The 17,868-nt window shown below is 42.3% G+C and overlaps 1 protein-coding gene across 1 annotated transcript in view; it reads left to right on the forward strand.

Annotated features, from left to right (window-relative positions):
* Window positions 1–17,868, forward strand: part of LOC126260762 (E3 ubiquitin-protein ligase TRIM71-like) — a gene marked incomplete at its 5' end in the record, with an annotated part of 60,146 nt that overhangs the window by 33,087 nt on the left and 9,191 nt on the right. The window contains one exon of the mRNA XM_049958101.1: window positions 10,149–10,304. Within this exon, the coding sequence (XP_049814058.1) occupies window positions 10,149–10,304 (156 nt within the window). The remainder of the gene's footprint in view (window positions 1–10,148; window positions 10,305–17,868) is intronic.

Here is a 17,868-nt window from a genome sequence, read left to right on the forward strand (position 1 = left end):
GAATCCTGCCTCGGGCATGGATGTGTGTGATGTCCTTAGGTTAGTTGGGTTTCATTAGTTCTAAGTTCTAGGCGACTGATAACCTCAGAAGTTAAGTCGCATAGTGCTCAGAGCCATTTGAACAATTTGAACATGCTACACGGAGAGTTATCCTGCTGGAAGATACCATAGCTGTTGTTGAAGAGATCTAGCACTAAGCAATGCTGGCAGTCTGCAGCTATGTGCATGTACTCTCCAGGTATCCATGACTACCATAGGTCCCATGGACGCCCAGGTCAATGTCCACCATAGCGTAAGGGTGCACTTACGCTGCCACCTCACAGTTCGCTGCGAGCCAGCAGGGCCCAACGATAATGAAATGTGCCCACTGACATTTATCGGTGAGACAAACCCACTGAGTCTTACTGCTCATTTAACCAGCACCATGCCTGCTCGCCTTGCTGCTAGCTATGACCTACGCCAGGCGACAATATCGAATATCGAGCTGTTTTGTGGTTCAAGCCGCGACCATCGTCATACGTTCTGAAACTTGAGCTGTGATTGGCTGCTGGCATAAACGTATCCTGCGGCTAAGGTTGTTCCTGCAGCCTCGCTGCTCACCAGAACTGCCTAGAGAGTCACTGCTGGAGTGAACTTGAACCAGCCAATCACGGCTCAAGTTTCAGAACATACAGTGGTGGCTGCAACGCAAAACACAAACCGGCTCGATGTCATCAGCGTGTCAAGGATCTCATGGAGCACAGTTGGGTGACTAGCGACGGTGTGGGCTAAATGGGCAGGTAAGGCTCGGTGGGCTTGTTTCTTCATCGCTGCGATATGCTACCGAGCAGTAAGCTGTGATGTTGCAGCAAAAATGCGGCGTAATACTTTCCCAACCAGCCTGTGTCCGTGGCGTGGTGCATATTTTGAGCAGCCGTTCACTTCACTGATGATGTATCCAAACATGACCATCGACCTGATGGAACAAGAAACGTGGTACATTAGACAAGGCGCCATGTTTACACTGATCCACGGTCCAATCTCGACAATACATTGCCCACGGCACTCGTAATTGACATGTTTACACTGATCCACGGTCCAATCACGACAATATATTGCTCACGGCACTCGTAATTTACATGTTTACACTGATCCACGGTCCAATCTCGACAATACATTGCCCACGGCACTCGTAATTGACATGTTTACACTGATCCACGGTCCAATCTCGACAATACATTGCCCACGGCACTCGTAATTGACATGTTTACACTGATCCACGGTCCAATCTCGACAATACATTGCCCACGGCACTCGTAATTGACATGTTTACACTGATCCACGGTCCAATCTCGACAATACATTGCCCACGGCACTCGTAATTGACATGTTTACACTGATCCACGGTCCAATCTCGACAATACATTGCCCACGGCACTCGTAATTGACATGTTTACACTGATCCACGGTCCAATCTCGACAATACGTTGCCCACGGCACTCGTAATTGACATGTTTACACTGATCCACGGTCCAATCTCGACAATACATTGCCCACGGCACTCGTAATTGACATGTTTACACTGATCCACGGTCCAATCTCGACAATACATTGCCCACGGCACTCGTAATTAACATGTTTACACTGATCCACGGTCCAATCTCGACAATACATTGCCCATGGCACTCGTAATTAACATGTTTACACTGATCCACGGTCCAATCACGACAATATATTGCTCACGGCACTCGTAATTGACAATCTCCTTGAGTCAACATGGGAGCAAGTGGGGGTCGTCTCCTGCAGGGCTCTACGTTCAAGGAATTGCACTGAACAGTGTGCTCTGAAACATTTCTGCCCGCACTAGCACTGCACTCTCTCGTCAGATCTGCTACAGACAGTGGCCAACCTGTTTTACATAGCACGAAATTCTCCGACCTCTACATTCTCTGATGAGGCGTGACGTTTAAAACATTGTGTGCTACTTGTGGTTTAACCATCCTTCAACCAGTTTCCGTAAATGCTCACGACAGTAGCGCACGAACACCTAACCAGAATCGCCCATTCACCGGCGCCGGGCCGAAACAGTCTGTCCTTTTTCAAAGTTGCTTATGTCGGTGGATTTCCCTATTGCCGGTCAGCATCGTCGGCAGAATGATTCCCCAGTCGTCTCCGCTCAGTAAATATACGAGGATCTTTTCAGTAAGTGATTCCCCACATTTTTAAAAAAGCCATTAACATAAATAGACAAACGTCCTTGTTGGTGCTTCACATCTGATGTTCGTTTTCTGCCCCGTTGAAGTTTCGAACCGTTCTGGCATATGGCAGAGCCGTAGTACAGCTTCAAAATGGCGTCTACATACGACTCCCGTTACAAGCAGCGTGCGGTTATTGAATTCTTGTGTGCAGAAAAAGAAACATTGGTGAACATACATAAACGTTTGTCTGCAGTGCATGGCGATGCTGCAGTTGATAGCAGTACAGTTGGTCGATGGGTAAAGAAAGATACAGCCTCAGGAAATGCAGAAACAGAGCTCCATGATCAGCCACGCTCGGGACGTCCTGTCACAGCCTCTCCACAACACATGGGGATGCCGTTATTCGTGCTGACTGGCGCATCACAACTCAGAGGAGAACACACTTTGAAGTTGACGATAGTGTCAGTCATGCAGTGAAAAACTGGCCACGCCTACAGAACAAGAGCTTTTAGCAGCAGGGAATACATGCTCTTCCACAACGTTGGCGTACGGCCATAGAACTTGATGGAGACTAAGTAGAAAAATAGGACAAGACATGTTGGTGCATATTGTCACCAAATCCTGGCTCTTAACAACAAATATGTTCTGAGAAAAAAATGTGGGGCATTACTTATTGAACGACCCTCGAACATTCCTTTCAGCGTTACATGTCAGGAACTTCACAACGCAGAATTCAGTCTCGCGGTAGGTAGAGGTCATAATGTTTTGTTTTATCAGTGCATAATTCCCGTCTCCATGACATAGTGGATAGTCCTTTTGATGCATGACCACCACAAAACTGGTAAAATTTTTTTCGTATATGTGCAACTATTTTCAGCAATATGTAATCGTCTGAGAGAGCTGTGATTTACGCTAAATGATGACCTCCCATACTCCAAGGTCACCAACATTCGCGGTGCTAAATAATAAACTAACAATTTTAAAACTGTAGGCATGTGTTATACACAATTAAAAATGTCGTACTTCCGAAAATAGTTGCAACGCAATACAAGTTTAGAGAGTTGTGGCCGTTGTACATGAAAATATCTTTTATAAAAGCTGTACAGGACAACTTAGTGAACATTTTATGGACTGTGGTTAGTGTCAAAGGACTATCCACGTGGAGGAACTTCTCAAACTATACTGTGGCGTATCGTGTGCTATGATGGCTTGTTATGGCGTACATTAACCCCCAAAAATCAACTAACGTGCCTTGTCAAGTCATCATTTCCGCTGGTTGAATGCAGAAAATCTCTCAAATGACGTCAAGCCAAAACTCCTCATTCTTCAACAGTATATTGATTTTTTTTTAATTTTAAATTTTTGGTTCAGTAGTGTTATTGATAATTGCCGTCAGTTATTATGATGCTGACAGTGCAGAACATCCAGATGCCGAAACTCGTCCTTGGAGACCTTTTAGCGTCTCAGTAAGTCTTATACGCGCCAGTGGCCGGAATCCTCTCGGAACCGGTCTAGTGTCACACGTGAGGCAAATTATGCGAGATATTTCATCACTAATTAGCCAGGAAACATTTATCGACACACCTGGATCAATTCCCAGCTCTGCCACACTTTAAAACAGGCTTAATAGGGATCGCCAGCCCCACTTTGACCACGAGATAGGGTTGAATAATCACCATTGCAAATCAGTGATAAATGGCATGTAGTGATCTAACAGCATCAGAAATGTATCGAAGATCCGAACGCTGAACTGAAAAACGCACATCGGTAATATTCAAACGGTTTCCAACTGGTTTCTTGTTACTTCCGTAGAAACTCGACACAGGCAAATCAAAGCTATGTAGGTATACCGTAGAGTCACACTAAAATCCAAATAGTTCAAGTTCACACTGAACAAATTACGTTTATTAGCTTTAATTAAGCCTAGCTGGGTCCGTCTCTTCCACCAAGCGCCATCCTCACCTAGAAAATAGCTCCACGATGTAACAAGAGCTTCTACCTACCCCTTAATTGAGCACTCACTCATGTCTTGAAACTCGCCTAGAAAACTAGAAAGACCTGTCTAGAACTCGGCTCTCGCTCCCGGAAAACGCTCTTGAAACTTCCGATCTTGTCGTACTGGAAAAATAACTTTGCCCGTCACTTTAGAAAAATGAAACGCTTTGACACTCTTCACACGACACAGCGCCCACTTCTCGCTTCCTACACCCAGAGTTGTCTTCGGCGGACGCTTAGCAAGTTCTAAGCAACTTACGAAATTGACTAGACATTCAGGCACTTCACTCAGTCAGGCTTGAGGTGCAGAATAATGGGCGTTTGACTCAAATAGGTTCATTCTACTTGGTCATCTCTTTCTCCATCCGATAGCACATCTCTGGACAGTACTGCGCCCTAGCAGGACTTATGTGTGTTTTATTTCCGGTTTAACGGTACTGACGTTAACAGAAAATTTCTCTGCCTGTAGCCAGCATAAAATACTCGGATCCTGTAACTTTCTGACCTGTCAGTTATGTCCATCGGTAGCCTTCTACGTCTACCGCCACATGATTACTCTGCAGTTCATCATTAACTGACTGGCAGCCCTCTTCAAGCCACTTCTCTACCGTTCCACTCTCGAACGGCGCGAGAGAAAAACGAACACTTAAATCTTTCCGTACGAGCTCTGATTTCTCTTATCTTGTAACGATCATTTCTCCTTACGTAGAGGGGGCGCCAGCTGATGATTGAAATTTCGTGAGAACTTCCTGCCGTAACGAAAAACGCCTTTGTTTTAATGACTGCCACCCCAATTCGTGCATCATATTGGTAGCACTCTCTCCCCTATTTCACGACAATGCAAAACGAACTGCAGTTCTTTGAACTGTTTCGATGTCCTCCGTCACTGCTGTCTGGTAAGGATCTCTTGTTCTTCGCAAAATTCATTCGGCAATTGCAAGGATCTTGAAGTGATTGTAAAACAATTGTACACTAAATTCTCAGAGTAGATATTTAAATTTTCATACACTGGGTGCCCCAAAAAACACCAACTTACTTTAGAGACAGGTTTCCCATATCAAAACCAGAAAAAATGTGTACAAAACAAGGGCCCTAATGCGCATACCTTGAGACATCTCTTCTACTGAAAGCTCTTTGCTTCTCATATTTTGGGAGAAGGTGGTATGGACCAAAGTATAGAACAGTAAACATGAAATCTAAAATGCATATTTTAAGAGCTATGAGTACTTGTTCAGTAGAAGAGATTTGTTTCGCACTTGCGAAGATGAACAAGTGCTCTTAGCTCTTTTAAAAAATGCCTAGTAAACGTGGGCCCTAAAATGCATACTTTTTCTTGTTTTGGTCAATACTTGCTCCTCCCACAATATGGAAAGCGAAGACCTTGCAGTGGAAGGGATCTCTTTCACAGTATCGAAGATGAACAAGTGTTCATACCTCTTAAGATATACCTTTAAGAGCTCTTGTTTAGTAGGCATTTTTTTTACTCATTTCTGTGTGAGAAACCTGTCCCTAAAGTTTGTCCTTTGTTTTGTTGGGATACCCTGTACTTATTATCTATGACATGGCTGTTCGCTTCTGTCTCGGGTTCTTTGGCTGACATTTCCTTCACGATTTTTGCCTGGTCATTTCCATAGTGATTGTCCACTTCCTACCTGCAACGGTCGTTCGCTGCGGCACAGGAATACAGGATCCCTTTAGCTTGAGGTTTCTCGTTTTTTTTTCTTGCGTCTGTTGTCATTTCTGAGGATTTCTGTGGCTATCCTGAAGTAGCTCTTCCCAACAGTAAGAACTTCCCTGTCGGCGAATTTTGTTGTGTGCTCGGTCTCACACAACATCAGCTCGGCCGCTGCCGATTTCTCCATTTGCCCCATCCTTCAAAGCTGTTTGTGCTCGGTGATCCATCAACACCAGGCGCACTGGATAGTTGTCCGCCCCGATAGCTGAATGGTCAGAGTGACGGACTGCCGTCCTAAAAGGCCATGGTTCGATTCCCGTCTGGGTCGGGTATTTTCTCCGCTCAGCGACTGGGTGTTGTGTTGTCTACATCATCATTTCATACGGATCTGGCGCGCAGGTCGCCCAGTGTGGCATCGAATGTAATAAGCCCTGCACCAAGGCGGCCGGACCTGCCCTGCAAGGGGCCTCCCGGCCCATGACGCCAAACGCTCATTTCCATTCTACTGGAAAGTTTACAGTTTTGACTTGCAGAGCCCTGTGCTGGTTCTGGCGGATGACGCCTCAAGCTGGGTGACCGGCTGGACGCAGATGAATGTCTGGTTGCGTCCGGTTGGCGAGTGGCCATGTAAATGGCGTACCTTCTTCCTTAGTGAAAAGATCGGTGGAACCATCTTGTTAGTAGCTGAATATTCTGTAATTCCCTTTCCCCTGAATCTGACTAAGAACTTAACGCGGTTTGCCTTGGCTATAAGGTAAACACCGGGTCAGGGAATCGTCTCCAAAGGGTTCCCAATTGTGACTCCCATCCCACTCCACTACGAGCTCGCCTGGTAGACGACTGGAAAGCCTCTAACTGTACTACGGGTCCATTACTCCAACAACTAGTTCTAACCAAAAAAATCAGAAGTAAAACTAATAAAAAGAAAAACAGTAGTTTCCGAGTGGGACCGGAGGACATGTTCGACCTTGTCTCATAGCTGGTTAAATATCTCTTAGGAACATAGGCACTGAGTCAAACACTTTTCTAGTCATGGCACACTGATTTAACCTGCTATTCTGTAACCATGGCACTGAAGATTTCATTTATGTATGATCAATACAGGATGAGATTTGCGTCATCGATGTTTTCGGAATGGATGCTCATTTCAGTGGGTAATCCGGCTTTGTTCCAGGTAGCGTATAACATTTAAATATTAAAAAAGAGTACATGTGAATCGACTGTTAGTTGACAAATACATGAAATGTATTTGCAATTGCGAATATAACAAACATTAACTGTAGAATGGAATGACGACAATGAAAATTTGCGCCGTACCAGGACTCGAACCGGGATTTCTCGTTTATCGCGAGCGGTCGCCTTACCATCATGTTATGCGATTGCAGCTCATGCCCAGACCCGAACTCCCATTTGCCGTCAACCATGTGTCTAGAATCTGTATTCGTACATCCATTATGTATATTCCCATACAGGCGCGATATTTTACATGAAAGTCGCTTGAAAGTCGAACTGCATCGTAATTCGGAGTAAAACAGGCACTACAGCATCGTAGTTGGCAACTTAACGACATAACCGTGTCGGAGTAGCGTAGGTAGATTTATGGAATTAATTGTTAAGGAACAACAAAGCATGCGGCTACGAGTAACAGTTGTTGTTGTTGTTGTTGTTGTGGTCTTCAGTTCTGAGACTGGTTTGATGCAGCTCTCCATGCTATTCTATCCTGTGCAAGCTTCTTCATCTCCCAGTACCTAAGGCAGCCTACATCCTTTTGAATCTGCTTAGTGTATTCATCTCTTGGTCTCCCTCTACGATTTTTACCCTCCACGCTGCCCTCCAATACTAAATTGGTGATCCCTCGATGTCTCAGAACATGTCCTTCCGACCGATCCCTTCTTCTAGTCAAGTTGTGCCACAAGCTCCTCTTCTCCCCAATTCTATTCAATACCTCCTCATTAGTTATGTGATCTACCCATCTAATCTTCAGCATTCTTCTGTACACTCCATACAAATACTTTCAGAAACGATTTCCTGACATTTAAATCTGTACTCGATGTTAACAAATTTTTCTTCTTCAGAAACGCATTCCTTACCATTGCCAGTCTACATTTTATATCCTCTCTACTTCGACCATCAGTTATTTTGCTCCCCAAATAACAAAATTCCTTTACTACGTTAAGCGTCTCGTTTCCTAAACTAATTCACTCAGCATCACCTGATTTAATTCGACTACATTCCATTATCCTCGTTTTGCTTTTGTTGATGTTCATCTTATACCCTCCTTTCAAGACACTGTCCATTCCGTTCAACTGCTCTTCCAAGTCCTTTGCTGTCTCTAACAGAATTATAATGTCATCGGCGAACCTCAAAGTTTTAATTTCTTTCCCATGGATTTTAATACCTACTCCGAACTTTTCTTTTGTTGCCTTTATTGCTTGCTCAATATACAGATTGAATAACATCGCGGTAGGCTACAACCCTGTCTCACTCCCTTCCCAAACACTGCTTCCCTTTCATACCCCTCGACTCTTATAATTGCCATCTGCTTTCTGTACAAATTGTAAATAGGTTTTCTCTCCCTGTATTTTACCCCTGCCACCTGTGACTTATGAAACTGATAGTTCGGTAATTTTCATATCTGTCAACACCTGCTTTCTCTGGGATTGGAATTATTATATTCTTCTTGAAGTCTGAGGGTATTTCGCCTGTCTCATACATCTTGCTCACCAGATGGTAGAGTTTTGTCAGGACTGGCTCTCACAAGGCCGTCAGTAGTTCCAATGGAATGTTGTCCACTCCGGGGGCCTTGTTTCGACTCAAGTCTTTCAGTGCTCTGTAAAACTCTTCACGCAGTATCGTATCTCCCATTTCATCTTCATCTACATCCTCTTCCATTTCCATAATATTGTCCTCAAGTTCATCGCCCTTGTATAGACCCTCTATATACTCCTTCCACATTTCTGCTTTCCCTTCTTTGCTTAGATCTGGGTTTCCATCAAAGGTCTTGATATTCATGCAAGTGGTTTTCCTTTCTCCAATGGTTTCTTTAATTTTCCTGTAGGCAGTATCTATCTTACCCCTAGTGAGATAAGCCTCTACATCCTTACATTTGTCCTCTAGCAATCCCTGCTTAGCCATTTTGCACTTCCTGTCGATCTCATTTTTGAGACGTTTGTATTCCTTTTTGCCTGTTTCATTTACTGCATTTTTATATTTTCTCCTTTCATCAATTAAATTCAATATTTCTTCTGTTACCCAAGGGTTCTACTAGCCCTCGTCGTTTTACCTATTTGATCCTCTGCTGCCTTCACAATTTCATCCCTCAAAGCTACCCATTCTTCTTCTGCTGTATTTCTTTCCCCCATTCCTGTCAATTGTTCCCTTATGCTCTGCCTAAAACTCTGTACAACCTCTGGTTCTTTCAGTTTAATCAGGTCCCATCTCCTTAAATTCCCACATTTTTGCAGTTTCTTAAGTTTTGATCTACAGTTCATAAGTAATAGATTGTGGTCAGAGTCCACATCTGCCCCTGGAAAAGTCTTACAATTTAAAACCTGGTTCCTAAATCTCTGTCTTACCATTATATAATCTATCTGATACCTTTTAGTATCTGCAGGGTTCTGCCATGTATACAACCTTCTTTCATGATTCTCGAACCAAGTGTTAGCTATGATTAAGTTATGCTCTGCGCAAAATTCTACCAGGCGGCTTCCTCTTTCATTTCTTAGCCCCAATCCATATTCACCTACTATGTTTCCTTCTCTCCCTTTTCCTACTATCGAATTCCAGTCACCCATGACTATTAAATTTTCGTCACCCTTCACTATCTGAGTAATTTCTTTTATTTTATCATACATTTCTTCAATTTCTTCGTCATCTGCAGAGCTAGTTGGCATATAAACTTGTACTACTGTAGTAGGCGTGGGCTTCGTGTCTATCTTGGCCACTATAATGCGTTCACTATGCTGTTTGTAGTAGCTTACCCTTAATCCTATTTTCTTATTCATTATTAAACCTACTCCTGCATTACCCCTATTTGATTTTGTATTTATAACCCTGTATTCGCCTGACCAAAAGTCTTGTTCCTCCTGCCACCGAACTTCACTAATTCCCAACAGTTATGTTAAATTATAACCTAAGATTATACAACACGTCACTAAAATTCAGAAGATACAGTATACATTAAAGCAAACCTCAGTGACAATCAAGCCGTATACGTATTTCTCCGGTGCGAAAGCCCTCAGACACTTGGTGTTCTCTTTAGTGTGACTCCTGCTGCCAGGTCCGCCGTCTGTGTTGTGCAGGTGCTGCGGCCAGACGGGGCGGTGGTGCGCGTGGTGGGCGTCAGACCGCTGGAGGACCAGCCCGGCGTGCTGCAGACGGAGTTCGACCAGCCGACCGGCGTGGCGGTGTCGCGGGACAGGATCGCCGTCGCAGACAGCGGCAACAACAGGGTCAAGGTGCGTAGCGGCTGCCCACTGATGTCTGAGTCAAACACCGCGATCGCCTGCCAGTGTCTCAGGTAGCCGCCGTTTACTGTACGCTCACCAACTGCACGATCTGGAAGTGAACGACAGTTCCCTGCAACTGTCCGTAGCCACAGTTCCTGGTGTGTTTCCATCCGCGAAAGGAGAGAGCAGAAGGATTCATACATAAAGAGTGAATGAGCCTACAGATATTTACCTCGGTTAATCAAATATCAAAAACGTTTGTTGTGACCTTTGTCAACTTTAAAAAAGCGTATGACTCAACTGATCGAGAAACAATAAAGAAAACCCTTGCCGAATTTGGTCTAGATAGGAAAACAATCAATCTGATAAGCGCCACTTTAAATAACACGGTGTCAAAGGTCAAGTTCAGAGGTGAACTTACAGAACCATTTGAAATCTGTACAGGGGTGAGACAAGGTGACCTGCTCTCTCCGTTGTTCTTCAACTGTGTCCTGAAAAAGATAGTCAGAGAGTGGAAAACAACCGTACCGCCAGGTTATGGGATTCAAATTGGACACAAAAGAAATGGCCTCAGTGGAAACTGTTTGGCTTTTGCTGATGATCTGGCACTCATTGCAAGTAATATTGACGAAGCTAAGGTTTAAGGGGCTCCGGAACGTCCAATACTTGCAATGTTAAAATAACGCTTATAAATTACATCTTTCCTCACAAAGTATTTGAGGTAGGAAGTTGAACTTTTTACAGATTATTTATTGGAATATGGGCTACAACTTAACACAGGGATTTTACAAAATTTTAGTTCAGTTATTAAAGATGATTTTTTTTCAATTGTAATGAAAATTCACAACATTTTTTTGCAATTTTTTATTTATATATTCAAAAATATACAGTTTTTTGGAAAAAGGCTGTGTTAAATTATGCAGAAGGTACTGTGTAACATTTATGGAAAGTTTGAAACAAATATGTTTGGAAGATCCTTAGAAAACATGTAATTAGTATGAGAAAATAAAAGTTTTGGGAATCGAGCGACAAAGATTGGATTAGCTTTTTAGTGCATTCCAGGTCCATGGGATGGATTATCTTCATCCTCTGCAAACTCCTCCTCCAGCTTCCTCTTGTTCCTCCTCCTGTTTACTCTTGCTTATATTTCTAGACTCTTTACAGCCCTGTCTGCAGCCCGAAGGCGTTCCTTGTCTAAAGCAAGCATCGCTCGTACCATGTTAGAACCTATCTTCATTCCCATATTTCTAAATACCTTGCACCTTACAATGTTGCCATCATTGAAAGTCGCAACAGCATCATACACACCAAAGTGAAGTGTTTCTATTCCAACAAATACAGTCTTGGGGATTCTCGACCATATAACACTATTTACACTTTCATTGGGGTTTTGAGTTTTTCCGTGAATACACTTTTTCAACAGTTCAGGTGCTGCTAAGTCTCTGAAAATAGGTTTTATCACCTCCATTATTGCATGAGGCAGACTATGCTTATGAGTGTACACTTCACCAGTTAGCAATCCTTTGTTATATTTACACCAACTGTCTTCTTCTTTGGGACACAAGCTATGTTGGGGATTTTCATCGGTTGAAGAAGTATGAAAAAAAAGAGCCCAAACAGCCTTCTTCATTTCGTCGACACTTTGTGTATTTTGCCTAATAGCCATTCCATAATAGTTCTGTATTTTGTCAATTACACTGTCAGTTAACCTTCCCTTCCCATCCAACCCTTTACCATCACTGAGTTTTTGTTTTTTGTACGAAGCTTTCAGTTGCCGAAGTCTTGTTCCCATTCGCTTCTGTACGTGTCCAGTACACTCAAATTTCTGCACTACAACATCATCACCATAGGGCTTCAGTCCTTGAACATGTTTGAAACTTTTAGAATCACCGTCACCAAGGTAATTAACATATCGCACTTTATCACACGCCTCAGAACGCTGGAATATACTGGCAACACCAGCCACTTCCATTCCTCCACTACTGCCACTATAGTTAGCTTTGCAATTATTTTCATGTGTACCTTTATATTTTTGTGGACATCTACAATACTTTGATATTACTGCTACATCTAAAACTTTCCCTGTATACATACTGGTGGCAGATACTACACCATGAAGAGATGTGTGTCCCCGTTTATGCCAGGTACCATCGAACGCTGCAGTCAAATCTCTGTTACCATTATTTTCCATTACTGCCTCTTACACAGCGTTCTTCATAGATTCTATACAGACATCTTCTACTTTAGACCCTATTAATTTATTATAGGTCGTAAACCTGGTTGGGGGATTTGGAAGATTCATGATGCCACAGAAAATTTCACCTGCAGTAGCACCCTTACCAACTGAACGCAAGGAATAAACAAATCTAATGTTGTGTTCGTAGATTTTGCTACCATTTTCTTCAGTTGCAGTTACTACAACACTGTTCCAAAAGGTGGTCATGTATGAACACTTATCACATTTCAGTTGTATTTCACTAGCAAGTCCTACGTGCTTTATTATGGAGAGTTCCAGACCAACTTCACTACAATGAATACATCTTACACAGTTTGAAAAAATTCCTTTGAGAACCGACATATCAAATATTTCATTCACATCCGATTCGCCCATAAAACATTCATAGTTTTCACTCATTGAACCAAGCTTCTTCTTTGAAGTATTTTCTTTCCCACTTTGACTGCTATGGGCAGGTGTACTTGAGAGATTAGGTTCACTCACTTGGTTATCGTCTTTATTGTTTACAGTAATAACACATACCTTTGGCTTTCCAACATTTCTCCTTTTCTTAAAAGCCTTCAGAGGATTTCTAATAACTTTACTTTTACTCATTATTATACTTCAAAAAAACAGAGACTCAAGAAACAGAATTAATTACGAATATTTTCAAGATAACGACAGAGTAAATAAACATGAAACAATCGACAATCACACCAGCGATATATATTGAACCATCACAGGTTAGCCACAACACATACTTTATCTCACATCACTAAAATGTACCTGATGAACACGGACGTTAATAATAACACCATTTGACAGCAGTTTAACAGCGCCACAGTGGGTCACGCCCATGTAGAACACATTTCAAAAAAAATTTAAAAATAGTTGTAGTCTTCGGAATTGAATAAATTATATATCTATTAAAAGGTAATAGTCTGCAGATTCAGAAAACGCAAAAAAGTAAAAATTGAACTTTTCATGATTTTGAGCCTTTCCGGAGCCCCTTAAGTGTCCAGCGTACAATCAATTGCTGCTAAGCCTGGCCTAAAAATGGCATTTAACAAAACTGAATTCAACATCAAACACGCTCCTCCTCATAATGAAATACAACAAGAGATAATCAAGCAGTGGAAGAAATTTAAATATCTTGGAGAAATAATTACACCTAATGGTTCAGAAAATGCAGCTGTAGAAAATAGGTGTTCTAAACTTTCATCTGTGCAAAAACTTATACAAAAGCAAAAGCCTGTCTTTAAACCTAATACTTTGTCATTATAACACCGTAATTAGATCGTCAGCTTTGTATGCATCAGAATGTTTAAACATGACGAACAAAAGACCACTATGAAAACTTGAAATAAAAGACCGGAAAATTTTGAGGAAAATTATTGGCCCTATCAAAGAAAACGGAGAATTCCGCCGAAGACACAACTGTGAATCATACGAACATACAGAAGACATTGTTACCAGCATGAGGGAGCGGAGAATGATGTTTTTTGGTCATCTGGAAAGAATGAACTCGCAAAGACTTACTCATCGCATACATTCATCAATTTCAAAAACAAATCGTATTCAAATTGGGCAAGCCAAATTAAAAAGGATTTACAGGAAGCTTAAATTTCATTTGATGGCATTCACGATAGAGAAGCTTTCAGAGAAAAAGTCAAAATTACTAAAAACCTTATTTCGCTTACTACGCCACTTCCAGGTCCTGCCTGCAAATGGTCAAAACAGACGAAAGAAGCACAGTCAGCGAAAATGAAAATCTACTGGCAAAAGAGGAAAACACAACCAGGGAAATCTTCGTGATCCATGGTGGGCCGAAAGAATAGCAAAAAGGAAAAAAAAAACCTAGGTTAATATCCAGCAAACCTGCAGATCAGGGAAGCACTTTGATGCCTTGATTGCTCTGTCCCAGCCATTTGGGCCCGTTTAAACATGTGCACCAAACTGCATGCATTTGCTCGTCCTCCTACACAAACCTATTCGCTCTTCCCTCTCGTATCTTACGTCAATCTGTTTTATTACCTTATTCGTCTCAAACAAAATAAAGCACATCAGTACGCTGCGAGAGGAAATAACGACGGACCACGTTCTAACCAACAACGTACCGTATGTATTTACATTTTTGGTTCTTCTTTCTCGAATTCCATACGCGCGCTCCACATGTGTCAAACTTACCTGATTTACAAATGATATAGCACAGCAACCAGTCGTCCTTTTTTGCAAGTTTTATTCGGCAAATCTAGATTCCTAGTCCCTAGCCATTATCAACGCACTATCTCATAGTATCAACGCATGTCAGTTCCCTGTTGTCCGCATGTCTGTCGCAGTTCATTCAAAACTACTACTTACCTCATCTTACGTGCAGAATAGTTAATGGGACGCTACCTACCAGCGTATGAATTGTCAGATCGAATGTGCTACGAAAGTAACACCGATAAATGAAGAGCTTATTTCAATACTGGTACAAGTCCATTACCTCCACGTTTCTGCCTATAATCCTTCTGAAATTAATGGTCCAAACAAACAGAAAGATAGGTTCATCTCTAGCAGGAAGCCATATGCTTGAATATTTCTGGTATCTCAACTGCAGACTTTTCAGTGTTCATTTAACTTTAGGACTCTGCATCTCAAGATGAACACAAATGGACTTGTACAACTATTGAAATAAGCCCTTCAAATAAACTACAGACAAATCTGGTAAAAGCTCAATATGCAGGGTGAATCACCTAAAACTTGCACGGCAAATGTTATGGAAATGGAAAGTGTTACTCGTGTGCAGTTTTCAGAGAATGGGTTCGTAGTGAGAGGCTCCTATTCTTAACCAGCCAACAGACTGTAATAATGAGTAGAAAGTGTATTCATTGCGCAAATATACAGTTCTATAAATTGAACAATGCCTATTGAAATCAACAAACTAAAAGTAGTTTAGATCTTTGTTGCAGGAGTCTAGTGCGAGTCGTTTAGGAGATATCGTATCGTTTAGGAGATATCATATTGTGCATAATTTCCACACCGACATTTGTTGCTGTCATTCAACATGCGTAGTTGCTAAGTACGATGTTGTTAAATTTGCTTACAGTGTGCTTGTCTTTACCTCGAGTGGTTCAAAATGGTTCAAATGGCTCTGAGCACTATGGGACTTAACTTCTGAGGTCATCAGTCCCCTAGAACTTAGAACTACTTAAACCTAACTAACCTAAGGACATCACACACATCCATGCCCGAGGCAGGATTCGAACCTGCGACCGTAGCGGTCGCGCGGTTCCAGACTGTAGCGCCTAGAACCGCTCGGCCACTCCGGCCGGCTTACCTCGAGTGCACTGTGACTTGCTAGGCAGTTAGTGTGTGACAGACCAAGCAGGAGCTCCCGAGTGGATTTAACAACGTAGGAAAGCCGACATCCTCATAGTGTGTACAGAGTGTACGAAGAACGCAGTTCGCTGTTGTACGGTGTATACAGCAAGATATCCCAATAGACGTCAACCATCTCGGCAATTATTTATGGATGTTTTCAAAAAGTTACGTGAAAGTGGTATTTCAACGTGTACACAACGTAACAGAACGAAACAAGTGAGGGCGGAAGAGGGGGAAATTAATGTTCTTGCTGTTGTTCCAGTTGAATCGCACATTAGCTGTCTATGCCTTCTCCAGTGACGTAGGTCCCATACCTGTCACATCGCTATTCATCAAGAGCTCCATGGAAACGATTAACTTCTGCACGTGGGCATTAAGATCCGATACTCCAGATGAATTTCGTATCTTGTTTAGTTATGAAGCCCCATTTACCAATCATGGCCAAGTGGACCGCCGAAAAATGATCTGTTGGCAATCCACGTTGGTCTCACCAGGTGGAACCTCAGCGTCCATGCAGTGTAAGCGTGTAGTGTGGGATACTCAACCGTCATATCATAGGCCCGTTTTTCATAGACGGAACACTGAACACTCACAAGTATCACAGCCTCCTAAACGACCATCCTCCACTTATACTAGAAGACGTTCCTCTGCAGACTAGGAGGAACCTGTGGTGCCAACATGATGGATGTCCAGCCCATAGTGCACGAAGTACTACAGCATGTCTTCATGAATGGTTTCCAAATCGTTGGATGGACGCAGAGGACCTATACCTTGGATGGCAGGTTCCCAGGATTTTAAGGGTGTAGATTTTTTTTCCGGAGGGTGGAGAAAGCTGAAAGCCGATCTCTACAAGGACATAACAACTGCACCCGATGATATACAACGACGTGTGCTGGCACGTGTGCAGCACTCGTTCCATACCAGACTGAAAGCGTGCTTTGCCGCTACCGGTGCTCGTTTTGAACACAACCTGTGATGTTCAGACTCCACATAACTAGTGTGTGCACTTGGGGTGTTGTTTAATGTCTGCTGTCACAGATATTGTACTAGTGTCGGTGTGGTAACTTTTCAGAATACGATATTTCGTAAACGACTCGCACTAGAATCATGCAACAAACACCGCTGACATTCCGATTTATCCTACTTTTAGTTTATTGATGTCAACAGGTATTGTTCCGTTTAAAAAGTACGTTTGCACAAAAATAGACTCTCTGCGTATTATACAGTCTGTTGTTTACCTAAAAATACGAACTCCTGACTACCAATGCATTCTGTGAAAACCACACATAAACAGTACTTTACATCTCCGCAAAATTTGCGGCCAAAATTTAGGTGATTCACCCTGTATTGTTGAGGCCCAGTGTTCCTGAATTTCGTAGGTGTACATCAGTTACAAGAGATGCAAATAGTTTGTTGCATTTCACATAAAAATGTGTAGCCAGAATAAAGATGTAATATTAGATTGCATTGGGATTCAGAATACTAATGTTCTGATGCGGGAAAATGATTTTATTCAATTCTCAGATAAGATACGGTTTGGAAAAACTCTCACCGTAGCTGATTTTGCGCTTATTACTATTATTTAACCCCTTATGATGGAAATCGCCCCGCCGGCCTGAGTGCCCGAGCGGTTCTAGGCGCTTCAGTCTGCAATCGCGCGACCGCTACGGTCGCAGGTTCGAATCCTGCCTCGGGCATGGATGTGTGTGATGTCCTTAGGTTAGTTAGGTTTAAGTAGTTCTAAGTTTTAGGGGACTGATGACATCAGATGTTAAGTCCCATAGTGCTCAGAGCCATTTGAACCTTTTTTTTTTTTGGTCAACAACATAGCATACAACATTCCACTTCGCATCTTAATTCTTAATATCAGTTTTTGTAGATTACACACACTTTACATGTTTGATCATCAGTTTTAGTGTATTTCTGTTCTGAAGTTATGGTGACTTTCATAGCTAGTTTTATTTCTTTTCATAAAATAAAGTCTGTCTTTCT

The sequence above is a fragment of the Schistocerca nitens genome, chromosome 5 (genome assembly GCF_023898315.1).
Source record: "Schistocerca nitens isolate TAMUIC-IGC-003100 chromosome 5, iqSchNite1.1, whole genome shotgun sequence".
Taxonomy (NCBI): domain Eukaryota; kingdom Metazoa; phylum Arthropoda; class Insecta; order Orthoptera; family Acrididae; genus Schistocerca; species Schistocerca nitens.